This window comes from Phyllopteryx taeniolatus, chromosome 19 (genome assembly GCF_024500385.1).
Source record: "Phyllopteryx taeniolatus isolate TA_2022b chromosome 19, UOR_Ptae_1.2, whole genome shotgun sequence".
In the NCBI taxonomy this organism is placed as follows: domain Eukaryota; kingdom Metazoa; phylum Chordata; class Actinopteri; order Syngnathiformes; family Syngnathidae; genus Phyllopteryx; species Phyllopteryx taeniolatus.
Genome location: NC_084520.1, coordinates 1,349,277 through 1,370,725, shown reverse-complemented (window position 1 = coordinate 1,370,725; position 21,449 = coordinate 1,349,277). Strand labels below are relative to the sequence as shown.

General features: G+C 42.3%; 1 protein-coding gene across 2 annotated transcripts in view; it reads left to right on the top strand.

The window, feature by feature from the left end:
- jmjd1cb (jumonji domain containing 1Cb) overlaps positions 1-21,449 on the top strand; it is a 100,817-nt gene that overhangs the window by 35,713 nt on the left and 43,655 nt on the right. The window contains exon 2 of one of the 2 annotated variants that reach the window (XM_061756678.1): positions 10,304-10,492. In XM_061756678.1, coding sequence (XP_061612662.1) covers positions 10,304-10,492 — 189 coding nt within the window. Of the gene's footprint in view, positions 1-10,303; positions 10,493-19,412; positions 19,683-21,449 lie in introns of those variants that run through there. The other variant, XM_061756679.1, reaches the window with a different exon arrangement.

The window sequence follows — 21,449 nt, the reverse complement described above, 5'->3', positions numbered from 1 at the left end:
GGGGGTGTTCTCCATGTAGTGCTAAAAGGTCCTAACAAGCTTCATCCTTCATCTCAATTTCATCTCTTGTACTATGGTGTTTCTCTGTAATGCCTGAGATACCAGAGACCATACACACAAATTCTTGTGGCCATCCATGCCAGGGACTGACTTACTCTTGGGAGTCTCACTCAAATATAGAGCTCTTCTTTGTTCACCACATCTACTTTAGAGCTCATTTTCTGTGTGGAAAATGAAAGACTCACCTCAGTCATCTGAGCTCTCCCTTTTTCTTCCACCGGGATTTTTCTTACTCTCCCACTTGTTCACTCTTTGACCCGCCCATGCACTTACTGGCACACAGAGGCTCAAGTCTTGGTGGAGTTACATGAATGTGGAGTAGAACCCAGGCCTCTTCTGTTTCCCATGTTGCCCTCATCCAGCGCCACAGGGTCTTCATGTGATGGTAAATGGTAATCTGAGCCTCCCATGTGTGAAATATGGTATGTATAAGAGCACCGGTGTCAAACTGGTGGCCCGGGGGCCAGATCCGGCTCGCTGGTGTAATACCATTGAGATATTTGGAATCAGTCACTGATGGTGTAGTGGTACACTCGCCTGACTTTGGTGCAGGCAGCGTGGGTTCAGTTCCCACTCAGTGACGGTGTGAATGTGAGTGCGAATGGTTGTCCGTGTCTATATGTGCCCTGCGACTGACTGGCGACCAGTTCAGGGTGTAGTCCGCCTTTCGCCCGAAGTCAGCTGGGATAGGCTCCAGCGTCGAACATTGAAAGCATTGGCGTTTAAACAAAACAGACCATCTGAGCTAGCTGCTCATTCCACTTAGATATTTACCTCATGAGTTGTAGTTTGCATGTGCTCGGCATAGGAGTGTAACTGAAACCTATTGTAAAGAACTGCTTGCAGGACTGTGTAATGTGTTTGTAATTAAAATGATGGCGCTGGGGGTAAGAGCTTATTGCTGCCTCTCTGGATTTGTTCCATGTTCATACTGTATTAGAAAAGACGTTTTTTTTCGAAAATAAATGAAGAATAATAATCGGTTCTTGAGTAAAACCATCACAACTTTTGGCAGCAGTTTTGGCAACAATTTAAAATGTTTAGGTGTTACTTTAGTTTACATGCATTTTTAAAGGCAATACAGTAAGTTAACCGCTGTAATATCTTGCGCTAAAACGATAAGAACTGATGAATAAGGAGGGTCATGTTACAAATGCACTTCACTCGCCTCATGATTTATACTTTAAATTTAACGCAAATGTTCACGTTAAAGTAAGATCAAACCAATACATTTTAAATTTCACAATAGCTAACAACAGAGCAAGTACAGACGGCAGCTCTATGGATAGTATTATTTTTGACTGGATTTCTATCATGCACTGTAAATGTACTGATCTGGAGACAGACTGGATTTTCCTATGCAGCTGCTGGCCTAGATTCCACTCCACAATTGTCTTGTTGCAACTCTGCTATTAATAGAACTTTATTATCACGAGAGAGAGAGCAATGACAAATTAAAGGAGGTAGAAAAAGAGGTAGAGAAGGTCTTGATTGTTGACTTCTGGAATTCCAAATGTGTGCCATGCGGTTGCCTCGGGAAATGATATTCCCGCAAAACCCCATATTTGATGGCAGGGATTAACTGTCGATCCTGTTATTGAACACACTTTTGCTGTCGAGATCGAGTGCGTCAATGTGCGTTTAAATCTTCAAACCACTTCAAAAAAACGACTTTCAAATCATTTTTTCCTCAATGAAATGGGGTGTTCAAGTACTCCTTTTCATGTAAATGTCAACATATTTATGGGACCATCAAATTGCAAATCACGCACAAATCAGAAAACTAATGAACCCAAAAGTGCTTCTGCATGCATATAAATATTGACTAAAACTACTCCAATAAATACTTCATCATTAATTGACAATAGAACTGTACTCCCCTTGTGATGCAATTCAATTAAAATGATGTTTTTTGGCCGTCGCTAAGCAAGTAAGATTTACGTCTTTGATTTGGTACTTCCTGATTACATGCTCGGAGTTTACTTTATGGTAGCCTGGCAAAACTGCATTGGGAAAAGCCTCAAATGGATGCGGAAAATAGGGAAAACCCAAACCTCAAACCATTTCAGCAGGAATTTGGGGGTGCATGTTTTAGCCAGTATTTTCCCAAGAATGTGTCTGAAACAACACCGTGCTATTTTTGGATGTGCCTTTTCCTTCCCTCTTCTCTCTTGGGCTCACACATCCTTCGTCTGAGGAGATGAAGAGGAGGAGAAGAGGGGGAGGGAACGGAGGTTCACATCACTGTGCTGAAGGCTGTTTACGTTCTCTTGCTCTCCATCTTGTGTTTATCCCTCCCCCTGTCTACCAAACATCTTCTGTCTTCCTCTTCTCTCCTCTATTTGCTCACTCTTCCACTCTCCCTGATATGACCTTGTAGGATAGGGAATGTCTCTTTATGCTGTCATTGACTATTACTTCAGCTCCTGTGCTCTCTCTCTCTCTCTCTCTCTCTCTCTCTCTCTCTCTCCCTCTGCCCGAAATTATTTACAAACCAGTGAACCTTCACAACAGCTTCTCTATTCCCCTCTGTCCTCTTCCGCGTTGTAGCCTTAACCTATCCAGTGCCTTCCAGACTTCACCACTTGGTCCTGTTTAATTAAAGGAAAGTGTAAGGCACCCACGAATGGTGGATTTAAAATTCACTAATTGAACGCAGTGCTCTCAAAATGATTCATCGGCACTGTTTAAGCATGAATTTAATTAACCATTATTTCATCTCCATTTGCTTATACGGAGTCAGAGTTTTTTTTTTTTTTTTTTTTTTTAAATAAATATTGCCAATAACAATAAATGCATATGGATTAAAAGAAATGACAGACTCTGAATCCCTAATTCCCTTTTCACTTCCAATTCAAAATCAAATCCTTACTCCTTGTACTACATGTCCTTGTCCAACAAATGAAAAATCCAATTTGATTATTTGAAAAAATGGTTGGATGGATGAAAACTATCTATGGAACCAGATAGAGAGTATGTGCCGCGTTTTGGCTACCACTTTTCCCTCCGGAAACGTTTAAAATGGCGTTTTTTTTTTTTGTAATTTTTTATTTTTATTTTTTTTACCTTGGCCAAAAGTGGAACCCAGTTTTGTTTTCGTGCCTGTCACAGTGCTGTAAAATGTGTCAATCCATGCTGGCTGGGACCATCTGCCTCCTTTCTGGCCAGCTAGCTGGCTAGCTAGCCAGCTTGCTTTCATCATCTTTCCACTGTGTTGACTCTTGCACAACTTTCTCCCATTCATTCTGCCGCAGTCGCCATCTGCCATGAACATCCGTGCAGGTTTTCGTACGGCTATCAAACCCCTCTTTCCGCGGAGATCACCGTCTCGTGGCGACGGTTACGGCTATTTGCATCCGTGTTCCATGATCACCGTTTCATGTACAGAAACTATGCACAGTAAATCAAAAGGCTAACCCCCGACTGGTGAAGTGTTAACCATTCAGTCTGTGCATGCATGAGTACAATACAAACAAATATTAATAATGGAGGAACAGAGCGCCGTTGACACTTTTATGTTTATAACACTTCTTCAGCAAAGTGTACATGGACTTCGCCCTTACACTGTCCAGCAGAGTTGCATTAGTCTTCACATATTAAAACACGAAATATAGACAATGGGTTGCTATAATCTTTACCATCTTGATCTTTGTGTATTTCTTAATATGGAAGGGAAGAATAAAGAATAAAGAATGTTGAGTTTCAGTTCTGCCTTACACACTGCAGGAAAATTCACCATCATTGCATGATTTTTGTTCAGTGGCCTTATGATTCCATTTACTGCCATTGACGGCAGTTGAATTCAAATATCCATGTGTACGTGCAGGACTGGCAATGAATGAGTTTGGCATTGTCATATCATCAGACAGTTCTTTTTAACATCCTTTGTTTCACATCTCTATCTCCATTAGGGCATTGATCCTGCGTGCCTATCATTTGCCTCATTTGTTTGCTGTCATTCCACTCTGAGGCTAAGACGGGCTGCTTGATATCTACAAGTTGCTCATGGTTTGACCCCTCTACATTTACAGTGCAGTGATGTATGAGCTGCCCATCACTCACGACTCCAGAGGAGCTTTTTTTGGCTGGTTGCACTGCAGCAACTCACAGCCAATGAACAGAATACGTGAAGTATTCGGTAAACAAGATACGAAGAAGAACGTAGTCTGGTGGATGTATAGAAAGAAAGCAATGTTACCTGTGTATGTTAACTACAAGATAAAGTGAAAGAAAAATACAATACGACTTCTCGAAATTACGAAAGGTTATACAATGAAACTGTGACAGGGCAACTGTAGTGACACTTCATTACACCATCGCACACAAGAAACACACGCCAGCTGTCTCTGTCGCTGCCCGACTGCAGTTCATCATCCATTTTTTTGCAGAGAATAATCTGCTTTATGCTGAATGTCACCTGACTAAACCCAGAAAATAGGTTAGCGGACTTCCTCTGTGTGTGCCGAGATAACTATGATAACTACAGGCTGGTTGACTGGACGGTTTGAACCCGAACTTTATTTTTTTTATTGCTGGCGACTTCGGACAAAAGTTAAACACATGTACATCTTATTTATGATATGGCATTTTGGATTTTGCTATTATCCGGTGTTGTGTGTGGAAGAAAAAAAATGACACACACTTGTGTTGTACAGAAACACAAATCTGTTGCATGTTTTCAATATCAATATAAAGCAACGTTAATGTAAGATGAGAGGCATTTATTTGACCATGTTGCTTGAACTTGTCTTGGAAGAGGATGCAAAACGACGAATGCCGAACCACACAGCAACGGCGCGACAATCGCTCGCTGAAATGTTGCACATTTGAATTGCCCTTCGTGACCGTAGTCTTGGCGAGCAGGTAGCGTTTCGCAACATCGGACAGATTGCTGAAGAGACGACCACAACCTGGAATAGTTGGAGTGGCGGAGATTTTATGCAGGAGTTCTGCCTTCGAGCGCCAGCAAATAATGAACAGGTTGTAACATAAAGTGGAGCACTGCAAATGCTGTACTTTCCGGATGCACTGTATAGCACCTTTCCCCCAAACACATTTTGTTTCTCTGATTAGGGCGTATGCAATGACCGCGTCACCTTTGAAATGATATTGATCATATCAAACGCCTGGCAGTGTTCCATTCTTCTTTGTTCTCTCTTTCCGTTGTACCTGCTCACTGTGGATGGAAAATGCATGTGTGCGTTTGTGTGTGTGTGTGTGTGTGTGTGTGTGTGTCAAGCCATTGCTTGCTGCTGCCTCCAGTTACTATAGCAACAGACAGTTTTGTCATTCTCGTCGCATGTATGTTTTCCAGCTCGATACAATGTGTTTGGGCACCTATACGTTGGACTGCACATGTGGACAGACCATAGTAGACACGCTGGTTAGAACACAAAAGGGTCATTCGCTTGGTTACTCGGCGATTGTGATTCGCTTATAAAGACAGCAGGACATGAGTCACTAATGTGTGTGTCAGACAGTACTGTGTGTGCGTGGGTGGGTGTGCATGTCCACACATTTGGTAAGGTCATTTATTTTGACTCAGAATACATTGTTTTATTATTCATACCAGGCTGGACATTGAAAGCCATGAAGTGACTGTCAGGCAGCAAATTACTCTGAAGTTGCTGTTGGTTACAGCGGTGCCTTGAGGTACGAGTTAAATTCATTCTGTGATCACGCTCGTAACACAAAACCATTTCTTTTAAACAATCTTTTCACATTGAAATCAATGGAAATGAAATTGATTTGTTCCAGCCTGCGCCACTAAAACAAGGAAAAATGTTGCAACGTGTATTTTTTTTACGAGGAAAAATAGCACTCCATAATATTGTACTTAATTAAAAACATACAAGAATGACATAATTCATCCAAACCATCCAAGTCTGCTCTCTCTAACTTTGTCTCCGAAACATCGACCCTCGGCTGTCCATCTGATGAGCTCGTTTCTAATTTTATCCAATCTGGTCAGTCCGAGAGCCAACCTCAACATCTTCATTTCCGCCACCTCCAGCTCTGCTTCCTGTTGTCTCTTCAGTGCCACCGTCTCTAATCCGTACATCACGGCTGGCCTCACCACTGTTTTATAACCTTTGCCCTTCATCCTAGACGAGACTCTTCAGTCACATAACACACCTGACACCTTCCTCCAGCCGTTCCGACCTGCTTGGACCCGTTTCTTCACTCCCTGACCACACTCACCATTGCTCTGGACGGTTGACCCCGAGTATTTAAAGTCCTCCACCCTTGCTATCTCTTCTCCCTGTAGCCTCACTCTTCCCCCGCCACCCCTCTCATTCATGCACATATCTTCTGTCTTACTTCGGCTAATCTTCATTCCTCTGCTTTTCAGTGCACGCCTCCATCTTTCTAACTGTTCCTCCACCTGCTCCCTGCTTTCACGGCAGATCACAATGTCATCTGCAAACATCACGGTCCACGGGGATTCCAGTCTAACCTCATCTGACAGCCTATCCATCACCACTGCAAACAGGAAGGGGCTCAGGGCTGATCCCTGATGCAGTCCCACCTCCACCTTAAATTCGCCTGTCACACCGACAGCACACCTCACCGCTGTTCTGCAGCCCTTGTACATCCATCCAGTTTTTGGGATGTGGGAGGAAACCGGAGTGCCCGGAGAAAACCCACGCAGGCACGGGGAGAACATGCAAACTCCACACAGGCAGGGCCGGGGATTGAATCCCACTCCTCAGAACTGTGAGGCTGACGCTCTAACCAGTCGGCCACCGTGCCCGTATTATTCGAACATACTTCTCTGCCACTCCAGACCTCCGCATCCAGTACCACAGTTCCTCTCTGGGTACTCTGTCATAGGCTTTCTCTAGATCTACAAAGACACAATGTAGCTCCTTCTGACCTTCTCTGTACTTTTCCATCAACATTCTCAAGGCAAATAATGCATCTGTGGTACTCTTTCTCGGCATGAAACCATACTGTTGCTCGCAAATACTCACTTCTGTCCTGAGTCTAGCCTCCACTACTCTTTCCCATAACTTCATTATGTGGCTCATCAACTTTATTCCTCTATAGTTCCCACAGCTCTGCACATCACCCTTGTTCTTAAAAATGGGCACCAGCACACTTTTCCTCCATTCCTCAGGCATCTTCTCATGCGCTAGAATTTTATTGAACAAGCTGGTCAAAAACTCCACAGCCACCTCTCCTAGCTGCTTCCATACCTCCACAGGAATGTCATCAGGACCAACTGCCTTTCCATTTTTCATCCTCTTTAATGCCTTTCTAACTTCCCCCTTACTAATCATTGCCCCTTCCTGGTCCACCACACTTGCCTCTTCTACTCTCCCTTCTCTCTCATTTTCCTCATTCATCAACTCCTCGAAGTATTCTTTCCATCTAGCTAGCACACTACTGGCACCAGTCAACATATTTCCATCTCTATCCTTAATCACCCTAACCTGCTGCAAATCCTTCCCATCGCTATCCCTCTGTCTGGCCAGCCTGTGTAGATCCTTTTCTCCTTCTTTAGTGTCCAACCTGGCATACATGTCGTCATATGCCTCTTGTTTGGCCTTTGCCACCTCTACCTTTGCCCTATGTCGCATCCCAATGTATCAGTGTCCCACTTCTTCTTAGCTAACCTCTTTCCTTGTATAATTTCCTGTACTGTGAGGTTCCACCACCAAGTCTTCTTCTCTCCTTTCCTGCCAGAGGATACAACTAGTACTCTCCTGCCTGCCTCTGTGATCACCTTGGCTGCAGAGGTCCAGTTTTCTGGAAGCTCCTCCTGTCCACTGAGAGCCTGTCTCAGCTCTTCCTGAAAAGCTGCACAACACTCGTCCTGTCTCAGCTTCCACCACATGGTTCTCTGGTCTGCCTTTGTCTTCCTAGTCTTCCTCCCCACCACCAGAGTCATCTTACACACCACCATCCTATGCTGTCTAGCCACACTCTCCCCTACCACAACCTTACAGTCGGTAACCTCCTTCAGATTACATCGTCGAAAGGCTAAGCGATGTGGTTGTTTTAAATACACAGTGTAATTCTCTTTGTTTGATGCTTAGTTTGACAGTAAATATCAATTGGGAGTGGCAATCAACAGCTTTTTCAAGAATTATTCACTATTTGCTCAAGGGCTGCTTATTATGAAGTGAGCTGAGTTCACTGCCACCATACAGCACCCTCAAAGTGCACTCGTAAGTAACAGCAAAACAATCAGCCGAACAAAAGGTTGTAACTCGAAAAGGTTAAGTCACACATTGATCAAGGCACCATTGTATACAGTATACAATCAATAACACAACAGCTGCTTTTGCAGTTCAGGAAAATGTGATGCGTCCAGTTTAGACTTTTCTCTCTTTCTCCATTCAGATAAATGGCATTCATTTTGTCACATGTGGACGTATAACAGATGACGTGAAAAGGTGACTAAAGATATTCAAGCTATAATGTTGACATCCTTAGAATATTACTGCATTGAGAAGTGTTATACTGTTCGTGTTATTACTCAATTAAGACACTGATGTTTAAATTACAGCATTTCTCACAGTCTCACTATGTTATTAATATGCTAGAAACAGCACGTTTGGGGGAAAAAAATTATATAGTAACATAATAATGTTGCTATTGTGAGTGACAAGTTCATATTCGACTTAACGCCGATCTGATCGGCGTTATCGGTATCGGCCGATAATTAGCATTTTATGCTTACCGGCTTTCATAAATAACATAGCGTGCCATACACCGTGCAGCCCTGGGCTCTTCTGATCACTTCTTAATTGACTTAATACCAACATACAGGCAAGAACTTAAATGCGCGAAGCCTTCAATAGATCTCTGGAACTGTGCGAAGTACCATCTTGTTTCAAACACTCCACCATCATGCCAGTCCCCAAGAAACCTGCATTCTCGGGTCTGAATGACTACAGGCCTGTCGCCTTGACATCTGTGGTCATGAAGTCCTTTGACGGTCTCGTGCCGGACCACCTCAAGAGCGTCACAGGTCCCCTGCTGGACCCCCTGCAGTTTGCCTAGGGAGTAAACAGGTGTGCGGATGATGCAGTCAACATGGGACTGCACTTTATCCTTGAACACCTCGACAGCGCGGGGACCTATGCAAGGATCCTGTTTGTGTCACCCCCTTAGCAGTCAGATTCGTGTGTGCTACGAGAGGGACTGTGACTGATACTACAGAATAAAGGGAGTAATCGATCAGTATTCAGAGGAGCTGGAGATGCAGTGTGCGCTGTGCAGATTGAAACAGGGAGAGGCAGCAGGAACCGTAAACAAAGGGCAGTCTGACGTAGCTGCTGTCTGCGGGCTTAAGAGTGATTAGTCGTTTGACTGCGGTAGTGTAATACAGCAGGGGGGGGGGGGGGGGGGGGGTTAGCGAGGAGAGACGTATCCGCTGATCTCTGTTGCATGCTCTCTCTCTGCCTATGGATGGGAGACGTGGGGGAGGGGCGAGATGTATAGGCCGGGAAGGAAAGAACATGGCGTGACTGTACAATGAGGAGCTGCTGATGCTTATAGAACTCACACAGATGATGTGCAAATAATACACTGGCTGGCCAAAAGTATACCTGTCCGTTACACATGAAGGAACTGAAAATGAACACATACAGTGCGTATCAAATTATGAGACAGACAGAGAGTATACTGTTTTTGGTAATTGTTCGAAGTAGTCAATGCCATTTACAGTGTCAACAATTATAGTATGTTTATTTCTACAATCTGGATTTTGTTGAACAAAGCCAGCACAATGACAGCAGTATTTCTTTTTTCTTTCAAAATGACTCAAAATACAGTGTTACAAATTACAAACAGGAAAAAAAAAATGCAACTATGTCGTAAAGAACTCTGAAATATCTGTTTTGTTTTTGCATTGCAAAAAGTTCATGAAAACGTCAATGTTGGTTTTCGGCCTTGCCGCTTCCATGCAGTGACTTCTCCAGATTCTCTGAACCTTTTGATGATATTACGGACCGCAGATGATGAAATCCCTGCAATCGTATGTTGAGGAACATTGTCCTTAAACTGTTGGACTATTTTCTCACGCACTTGTTCACCAAGAGGTGAACCTCGCCCCATCTTTGCTTGTGAATGACTGAGCAATTCAGGGAAGCTCCTTTTCTACCCAATCATGGCACCCACCATTAGTGCAATTTAAGTCATGTTGCCACTAAATACAGTATGTAGCCATTAAGGATTTCAAATCTCATAGGTTTTGTTTGCGATGTTGATCTGTCTGTGTTGTGTATTGCAGGTATACGTTGAATTTGATGACCAGGAGTGGGAGAAGAGAGAGTGGGTGAAGGTCTATGACGATTTCCAGCTGTTTCTTCTTGAGCACCAGCTGGTCTGGGCCAAGAGGAAAGAAGGAGCAGGAGCAGGTGGAAGAGTAGGTGGACTACTGCAGGGAATCAAGACTAAACACATACAGTGGCCTGCGCTGGTAAGACCTGTTTGCTATTTATAGAAATGACCCCCGCCACCACAACAGTCAGCGTTATGAGCAGAGCTCCCCCTGGCTCCGCATATTAACCGCTTTAGCATATTTGCAAGCTTTGCAAAAAAGTTGTCAATTACTATTCATGGAATATCCAAGAGCATTTTGGTCATCATTGCGGGCAGTTGTCTTGGAAAGTGGCAGCCTTGCCGTATCACGATTTACATTTGTTCAGTGGAGCCTAGGATGTATAGGTCTGCAAGATCTATTGAGGCCTGATTAGCATGTTTGGTGATGTTATGCAATGTATGTTGATGTGTGTCATCTGGCTTTGAGCAATAATCATGTTTTAACTAGTTTTATAGAACTAATATTTGTTTTGATTTAAATGGGTTTTATACTTTTAAAACAGCACTCGGACATTTAGAAGTCCCACTAAAACGCTGATGATTCTCATCAGTTTCTCCTGCAATAAATGGAGTAAAGTTTCAGTATGGGTAAATACTACAACAAGAATTTCAAAGGGTTGTTGGTTTATTTGTAAGGAGAAGTTAAGTTAAGTTAAGTTTGTCCCATTGTATCGGAACCAAACCCAGCCCCTGGAATTACGTCTTTTAATTCATATTCAGTAGGGTATACATTAGACTTTACACCGATTTGATCGGGCTGATCGGTATCGGCTGATATTTAGCATTTTATGGTGATCGGCATCAATGTCATAATTCGCCGATCCGATCAATGACGTCGTTGTTCGGCTCCGCAAAAGACACTTGCTCCGCGTCGCCGCGTGCGCAGTATATTTGAATCCAAAAGCTAGTTTATTTTTAGCCTTTTCGCGTGTCTTTTGACGTAGTACTGTAAATATCTGACGGCCAATGAAGTTATTTAAAAAAACAAAAAAAAAACGTTGGCGGTGTGGGACAAACAGGCAACAAGACTAAATTTGCTAACTGTATAGTACATACATATATATATTTTTATTATATATATGTCGTATACTTGTTGATTATTGTGTTACAATAACGCTTTTCCTCATGGATTTAAAATGGCTGCTTTTAATGTGCAAGTGCTGTAGGATATGACTTAATGGTCGGCCAATCAGAAGCCGTGTCGTGTATGACGTAGGGCTAGCCTGGCTCTTCTATCAAGAGCGAGACGCCATTATTCGGTCGCAGATGCTGCCGAATAAATGTGCCTTTCGGGCTAAAGCGCAGTGGACGTGCGTTTACTCCTGGACTAGCGTTACAATCTGAAACGTATACGGTTCGTTACAGGCAGGATGGTCGGATAGTCGCATTTAGGCTTCCCTGCTCCAGTGTACCTAATGAGGTGGCCAAAGGGAACGAAGGAATTTAATTGTCGTTGTGAAACTCGTGTCATAGAGATGGACTCCAGACTACACACAGTCATAGTCAAATATTTCATGACTTTTTTTAATATGGGTACATCTCAGTAAATTACATTATAGTTGAAAAGTTTTTCTTCAGTACTCATAGAGTGATTCAACACTGAAGCACTTTTCAGGGGGCAAATTCCAGCCTAATTTATACATTAAAAATCACTTTATTTCTTGAATCAATTCACCATTTCGTTTGACGTTATATTTTAGTTTCTCAATATGGGGATTTTTTTTTTTTATTTGCTATGTGCTACAATCATCAAAATAATGCATATTTTAAATATGAAATACTTCACTCTGAGTGTGTGCAGTGTGCAGTTCATCTCTATAATTTCACTTTTTGAATTGAACTTTTTGAACTACCTCATAAAAGATTTACACTATTCATGTGTGAGCATGATTGACATGAACTTGTGAATGCCAGTGATGTGTGCGAGAATGTGATTGACGTGCTCACGCGAACGCATTTGAGTAGTTGATGAGAGCAAGACGTGTGCGTGTGACTAGTGTCGATGAGAGCATTTGAGTAGTGTAAATGAGAGCATTTGAGTAGTGTAAATGAGAGCATTTGAGTCGTGCAAATGAGAGCATTTGAGTAGTATAAATGAGAGCATTTGAGTTGTGTTGATGAGAGCAAGACGTGTGTGTGTATGAGAGCATTTGACTAGTGCAAATGAGAGCAATTGAGTAGTGTAAATGAGAGCATTTGACTAGTGTAAATGAGAGCATTTGAGTTGTGTTGATGAGAGCAAGACGTGTGTGTATGAGAGCATTTGACTAGTGCAAATGAGAGCAATTGAGTAGTGTAAATGAGAGCATTTGAGTAGTGTTAATGAGAGCAAGACTGTGTGTGTGTGTGTATGGGAGTGTTTGAGTAGTCCTTATGAGAGCCTTTCAGTAGTTTGTGTGTGTGTGAATGCATTTGAATAGTAAGTGTGAGAGCTAATCCTGAATAATGTCCCTAACGGCCCCTCATACATTTACCATAGTAAAGTCACAATAACATAGTGTGTGTGTGTGTGTGTGTGTGTGCGCGCATGCGTCCGTGCATGTGTCTGTGTGGGAGTACGTGCGTGCGCATGAGTGAGAGAGAGAGAGAGAAAGAGAGAGAGAGAGAGCGGGGTTACATCTCTGATCCCCATATTACATCATTATTTCTGCAAGCATTGAGCAGTGTGTGCACTCATTAATGAAGCTCAGTGCGGATTCCCATCAATGACACAAAGTGAATCCCAATGACCAGAAAACACCCAATGGCTCAGGAGAGTCAGTAAAATCGAGGCTGGGAAGGAGTGCTGGCTTCATTTTTTAAAAATTCCGCATGATTCTTTTTGACGTAATTCAGGTATATGTAGGCGTTGTTTTTTTTTTTTTAATTTGAGGTCTTTGTCGAGTTGAGATTGAAAAAAAGATGACAATAAGTTTTGTGTAATAAAAAAAAAAAAAAAAGAAAATACCATTTTAAAAAAAAAATAAATAAAAAAAAAAAAATAATAATAATAATAATTACTCTCTAACAGATGAACAACCATCCACAAATCAAATGCAGGTACTGTCTAACAATCCACAGAATTTGAAGTGCAATAAGTGCAGTGTATAATACTGCTTGCAAGGTCAGATTATATGCATTACAACGTACAGTAAAACCATTCATGAGACACATGCTGTAGTACAACCTTTTTAAAAATATGTTTATATGTTTAACTTACCCCCCCAAAAAATCAAGTTGTTGCTTGCATGTTTTCCTTCCCTTGCTGCTTTCAGATGTGCGACTGTTAGATCAGATAGATAGAATGTAAGCGGGCTTTTTACCCTCTGTATCTCCAGTGAAAGTGCACCCAGTCTGTTTATTTATCTATTTATCTTAAATGTGTACGAGAACGGGCGTAGGAGCAGTAATCAAATCTAACTAAATTGTTGACAGGAAATATTACACACAGTTTATTTGCTCAAATTAAAATTTCCTCCCACATTCCAAAAACATGCATGGTAGATTAATTGAAGACTCTAAATTGCCTGTAGGTGTGAATGTGCGTGCGAATGGTTGTTTGTTTATATGTGCCCTGCGATTGGCTGGCGACCAGTTCAGGGTGTACCCCGCCTCCTGCCCGATGTTAGCTGGGATAGGCCCCAGCACTCCTGCGACCCTTGTGAGGAGAACCGGCTCAGAAAATGGATGGATGGATAGTTATGGTTAGGTAACCAAATCGATTTGACTGTTTGTGATGAGTATCGCTGAACAAGTCGATTAAATTTGTGAAATCAATTTGAAGCTTTAGTTAATTCAGCAAAGTTTTATTTAACTTTGGTAAAAAGTTAACTATACTTATAATTAGGTGTGTGAATTAATTAATTGCTTGTATGACTTACAATGATGTTGGGGGCGCTATAAGGGGGCACTCGTGTACAACACCATCCACAACGGTTCAACGCCACAAAGAAAGAAAGAGGACAAATCGGCGTCCTCAAAGGAGCCGCGTGCGCTAACGCACACAAAGAGCTAACACTCTAGCTTGGCGCTCACTTCAAGCACACAACAGGGAATCTCGGCGTGGAATATGTTCATTCGTGACCAATGGATTCTCGAATCTCCTATTTACACAGTGGAGCTCAAAATATATTCCCCAAAACCAAAATCGATTTTTTTTTTTCCCCGATGCTTGGGTAGCTAATCCTAGCAAGGGACACGGGGCAGGAAGATTACCTGCACGTCCAGGACCAGGAGAGAAAACCTCAAAGGCCTTTTAACATCAATCGGTGTAGGAAATCCTACCACACGACAGATGCACGCGACACACAAACAACGGATATACCCACAGACTACGCCTAAACATGCCCCCTTCAAGATGGCAGACACGCTGCCTAGATTTATTGCCAAATATTGTGAATTTGTGTGTTTGAGTTTAACGAAAAACTTGCTATCTCCTCACTCGGGGCACCACTATGCAGCGTCGATTGGTTTTGGATAAAAACATAATGAATTTTGGAAAAGAATACGGCGGAAGCGAACGCCTACATTTACTTCCGAATTAGTTCGACTTACGTTTAACTTTGTCACGTAAAGGGGCACTACGTCTCTTTTTAGATGTGTACAATTTAGAAAAAACCAGTATCACCAGTGTAGGTTGTTTAAAATAAGCGTAGGCTACCTGTAATTCATGTGAATTCTGTCTTTTTATTTCAGTATTTTGTTTGTTTCATTTCATTATTTGATTCAAGAGGGCTGCCTTTTTCAACGACAAAAAAAAGAAGTCTATCTTTTTTATCACCGGGTCCGTTGAGAAATGAAAAGACAGGGCGACAAAATATATAACTTCTTTTTAAAGAGAAGCAAGTCAGGCAACAGTAAGGCGGACAGAGAGATTGTGAGTGAATAGCTCGCGTGTGTGTGAGTAACTGTGAGTGGGTAATTGTGTGTCTGTGTGTGTGTGTGTGTGTGAGTGGGTTACTCTGTGATTATTGAGAAATTGTCGCAGTTGTGTTTCTGTGTACATTGTGTTGTAAACATTGTTAATGAACTTGATTTAATGCGCGCAAACCTCATCTTGTGTGTGCTTAGTATGTACATTGCATTCATTCAAATTCTTTGTCATAGTCTGTGGACGCCCTGAAATAGCCTTGGCCACCCCAAGGATAAAAGTCTAGCTCCGCCACTGGTAGGCTGGTACGCTTTCCATGTCAGGTGACACAACCAATGTAAAACTTAAAAAAAAAAAAAAATCAAATGCTGGTTTCATTGCTCTAAAAATCATCGGAGAAACACGTCAATATACGTGTTTGTGTGTGCCAGCGGGCGAGAGAGACTGGCACACTGCACTGGCTGCTTATTGAAACACTGCACGCGCTGGGTGATAGGTTTTGGTTTTTACCGCCGTGAGATGTAACTTAATGCAAACTTTAGCTTTTTACCCGCGGCTGCTAGCAAAACGATCTCCTATCTGAACGCCAAAGCGAGGTTAAACAGTGACCCATTGGGACACCACCGTAAAACTCATTTTAGGCTTAGGATCGTGACGTAGACTGGCTCTGGGGCAAATCCTCTTCTTCTGTTGAGATTCTTCTTCTTCTCCTAATAAATGTGCATTGTGGTTCATAGCGCCAGCGACTGCACAGGAGGGACTTAGCAGTCAAAAGGCGTCACATATTTCAAAACGCAAACGGCTTCTTTCGACGACGTGCGGTGCCGTGATAAGTCAGTGCTACCGCAAAATCTGTTCCTTTTATTTCTACAATCCTCGAAAAAGGGTTCATAGGTAAGATATGGTCTAATCTCTCTTTTTCTTAGTGAAAGTCCAATGGGGGGGGAAAAAGATGGCATCGAAAAAAAAGAGGGAGTCTTTTCTTTGTCTTCTCTTCCCTGTCTACAGACCATGTTACCTAGCAACAGTGGCCATCTTTTAAAATGAAATATGAGACACACGCACACTCGTGCTCACAATGATCTATCCGCAGACATCTTGTCATCTGGTCACTGGCTCGGTTTTGGATGTCAAGAGAACAAGAGAGTGTTCAAATTCATTTTGTTTTTCATCATCTGCAGCTTTTTGACATTGAAAGCTTCCTCCGAAACAAGCAACGCTTGCTTTTCCACCGAAGTAGCTGGCGGAATAATAACCACAGATGGGCTGAGCACGTGCCTTGCTCATCAGCTACTTAGATGGAGATGAGACCAGTCAAGTGTGAGAGTTGCGCTGCAGTTTCTTGTTGAAAAGTCGGGTCAATGAATATGACGACAGCCCACCCACCGTCTACACCAAGCCTGTGCGCTGTCTCTCCTTGTCTCGCTCCCCCCCCCCCCCCCCCCCCCCCCCCCCCGAGCAGATGGAGCCTTGCTAAGTGTAATCTCCCGCCGATCTGTGTGTGCGTGTTTAATTATAGCCTACCTTTATGGCGACAAGGACAGCACAAAAAGATCCATCTCCTCGGCACGGGCAATTTGACCCAGACTAAGTGTATGTTTACATGACAACGGATTGCGGTAATAAAAAGGTGGATATTTTCCGTGGTTATGAAAAATGTCACGTTCAGACAACAAAGTTGTGAAAACTGTGGTCATCCATTAATTATCATTAACCTGCGACTAAATTGTCCTTGGCCGGTAGGTGTTTTTGAGAAACAATTATTGATTATGCATCAAATTGCGTTATGCCCACATTCATTCCATTTCAAATACCACTGTGATTTTGAATGCAAACTTTATATCCGTCATGTCACCCTCATATACTTGTTGTAATCACAGCAGAATTTGTAACTTTGAAGAATATATTCTTCCATAAGAATAACGTGACATTGAACTTCTCGAACTAAAAGTGTTATGTCCTGTTATATCGTTTTTTGTTGCATTATGCATTGACTGCATATGTTGATATCCTGCAGCTGGAGGAAAATTGTGACAAATATAAAGAATACAAGAATCACATGCAGCTTCTTAGAGGTGTGGATTGTCGGCATGCTTTTTAGAAATGGAATGTGGGAAATGGGCTCTCAAAGATGCATAGGCAAGTCATGTGACCTATTCAAAAGAAAAAAAAAAAAAACTTGACGGGAAAAAGCAGGGAGGCATGCTGTGTATGCACAAAACAGCAGGTTCCTGCACACAAGTATGTGACCCCCTCAACAAAAAAAATAAGCGTGCATGTACGCAAACTCTAAACCACCCGTACGCACGTTTTGGAGACGAGGAAGTGTAGCAACGCATGAGGTGGCAAATAGAAGCCGCGCCTCTCACACGTCCACTTTCGCTATCAAACCTTAATCATGGATTCGCTTTTGCACTTTAAGTCAAAAGCAGCTAAGTTCGAAAAAAAAAAAAGTAACTTTTCAGTTGCATACCATTCTCAGTACACTTCTTTAAAGACTCTTGACTGACAGATAGATAGATAGATAGATAGATAGCATTTGAGTTATGGATAGTCAAGAATATAGTGTGTTTCCTGTGCTTTATTAGTCATTACTGAAGAAACAAAGGCTGAAAATCGGTCTCCACCGTGACTGAATCAAATGTCTTGGTTATTGACTTGCCTCATGTTCCCAAGCGCTGTAGGTTGTTCATGATAAATAGCGGTTGCTTGAACAGCAATAGCATATTATTCGAGAGCATGTTCAGCTCTGGTTCTCGTGAACCCAAAAAAAAAAAAAAAAGTACCTATTGTTTGAATTGTTTCCACCGTAAATTCAGGCCATCAAAATACAGTACATGAGGCAATTCTGACTACTCTAATATAAAAAGTAACGCGCTAGATTACCACATTTTTGGAGTAACGGCGCGTTACCGGCATCACTGTTTGTGTGTGACTTTGCCGTTGTGTCGTCTGTCCTTTTCATAAAACGAAAGCACCAAGACGGACCTCCTTGAAAGTGTTCGATCTTCATGTCTTGTGCTATCGATATTGGCTTCAGTCGAATGGTGACTGTAGAGACGCTTCTCCCGGCTGTTCTTGTGCTTGATTTTGAATTCTCTCGCGGCTGCTCTATTCCCATTTACAACCGCGTAACTGATAGCCTGTAGTTTGAATTGTCCCAGTAGTACAGTATACTTCCCGGAGGCGTGGCGGCGGTAAGCGTACGTGCTGTACGTGGCTTTACGTAATGTTCTCTAATTGGTTTATCGCTGCCAGCGTACGTAGTGTACGTGTTACGTCCCTATGTCGGACACCAAGACTTACTGAGTCATCTAAACTCATACGTTTGGTAGATCACCAAATTGCTAAAGATTCAAAGAACATGGCCACTGTTTAAAACACAAGCCACAGTCAGAGTTTTTTAAATACAGTCACAAATACCAACCTTAGCCTGACAAATAACTATTGCATACACTAAGAACAGTATCGACGGGAACAAATACAAGTAAAGAGCAACGTTTAGCTTGCTTTTCTCCAACTACAGTACTGTGGTTCAAAACATCGCAGCAATGAATTCTGGGTTCTCATAATGCTTTTCGCTGACTACACTGCCAGGACCATCAGTGTGAGGAACAGCGCCAATGCTTAAGGCAAGAAATCGCCTGTTCGCACTACCATCTTTCAAGCAGCAGTTGATAGGCATGCGCTTGCGTAGAATGTGTGGATGGTGACCTCGAGTGGACCAATAAAATACCCGCACCTCTGATATTAAAAAAAAGTGTACTTAAATTTATATCATATTTTAATACATAATCGGTCGCTACTTTGCGAATTCCAGGTATTGTGAGGGTGCCAAGTGTCATAAGATCATATAAATAGCATCTGATGAGACAATCTTTGGACAACGCTTCACCATGGCTTAGCGTGGGGGGGGGATGGCTTGAGGTCGCGTCTGTTTAAAGGGCGCGCATGTACCGTCAATCTATGAACACAATCACATACAGGGGAGTGGAAATTGCAGTAGTGAAGGCTGCGTGATAGAACCGAGACACAGTGAAAGAGAGTGAGTCATAGAATGTGCTGAGCAAGAGAGCAAGCGAGCAGAAGGGGAAGTGTTTTGTGGCGGCCCAGCCTCGCTTCGGTCCCTCCCTCTCTCCCTCTCTCTCACTCTCTCACTCTCTCACTCTCATTCCCTCTCTTGCTCCTCGCGTCAGCAGCCGTTAAAATGTCGGCTCTCTAGCTTGTCGTCTGCTTTGCTTTCGCTCCCTCTCGGCCATCTGTCGTGTTTTCACCATAAGAGGAAACCACATATTTTTTTCTCTCCCCCATCAACCCGTCTTGTGTTTCTGCTTCTCTATTTTGCTTAGTGGAAAAACTTTGGGGGGTTTTTTTCTCCCCCAAGGTTCTGTCTTCACAGCCATTGCTTCTTGATGCTGTTTGAAGACGAAGGAAAGAGGTAATCTCCCAGTTTGTTGTTCCTTTGCTGTAAATCACTGTTTTCTTATAAGCCAGTCAGATTTAAACCATGTTATAGAACAATGGATTAAAGTAACCCGTTTCCAAAGATAGCCTCTATGGTGTCCGTGTGTCATCTGGGAAAAAAGTAGTTTAATTATGAAATAACCAGAATGTGTGTTGTGTTTTACGGCTTGTTTTCATTCCATAAGTGCGTTTTACACAGCAACAGATGCTGAAGCTATATAAAAAGGGGATTTTCCTTCAAAGTATGACTCCAATTTCATTTGCAATTGTCCCACCACAAATAGCCCCCTTCAAAATAGTGTATATTTTACATTTGGGTGATTTGGTTGTACAAATAATATGCACGACATTGGGAAATGTATGACGGAAGTAAATTCATATCATACATGGTTTGTGGTGTATTCGATTGTCATACGGCAACACATCCTACATTGAGTCGCCGTGGTTAGAAGCCTCGTGATCCCATGTGCATGATGTATGGATCATAGCTATGCGAGCCAGATCCAGTACTTGCTAGCATTGTTCTTTACAGAATGTGTTGCTGATATCGTCATTTATGTATCAATTCATTTGTGAATAATTTGTTGGTGCTGCTTCTGGGACTGGATTCTCCTCTTGTTGAACTATAGTTAGAATAATAATGGGGAATTGAGTGCTAATGTCTGAATATGTATCTGCATGTTACAATTCTAAAGTAAATATGACCACCCCGGTACTGGATTGGCCCGCTCAAAAATATATTTATACCTTGCACATTATCATTGCCGAGTTCTTGACTGTCCTGGTGTTAGAGGGTCATAGTTTATGTTTGTGTAACAATGGTTATGAAGAAAGCATGTGAAGTGTAATAGTTGTGAAATTAGATCAGATTACATCACATGGAGTGTTTGCTTGTTGTAAGTATTGTGTCGAGGCAAATAGACACGGTTTTGGCCCCTTTAAATTCCACTCCTCTCTGTCCACATAGTGTAAACCACGCAGTTACAGTTACTATGTCATGTAATGTGTGCATTGATTTCCTCATGTGTGTCTGCGAGAGACAAAGCAGCTGTGTTTTGACCACTCTGGCCATTGAGTGTAAGAGCAATAAGCAGATTACAGGGCAACGTGTGCATGTGTGTGTCATGGAAAGCAGGTGTTTTACTGTGACCCAAATAGTGAATGGCCATTGACATGAGACTGCCTCCAAAAACCAAAGTGTATTTGGAAGTTTTGGATTTGAGAAAAAAAATAAATAAAATCTCTATCCACACCAGTTACATTAACCACATCCCCTGTCAAAAATGCACAATAATTACAATAATGAAGAACTGATCAAATGATGACACAGATGTGTGGGTTGTTGAGCGCGGTGGACTTATCGCTGATGCGCACTCAAAGCTGGTTTTCTCGTCAACATGTAAAGACTGAAAACACATTTTTGGGGGACTCTTCAGCCAAAAACATCAGATTATCTCCTTAAATCCAGGTTTCATTCATAAAATACTAGAAGGAAGGGATGGAGGTCTTAAAAGTTTATATGAAACTAAGGATCATCAAGTGGGCTGCGTAGGATTCATTTTATTCATTTATGACTCGTAGGATTTATGACTCATGAATTCATTCGAGGATTTGTTATTGAAACTTTGGTTCGTGCAGACAGACGTGCCTGTCAAGACCCCAAATACTATTGATGTTCTGGTAATGAGCATTGTAGATGTTATCAAGAAAACAAGACTGCACACTACTGCGAGACAAAATG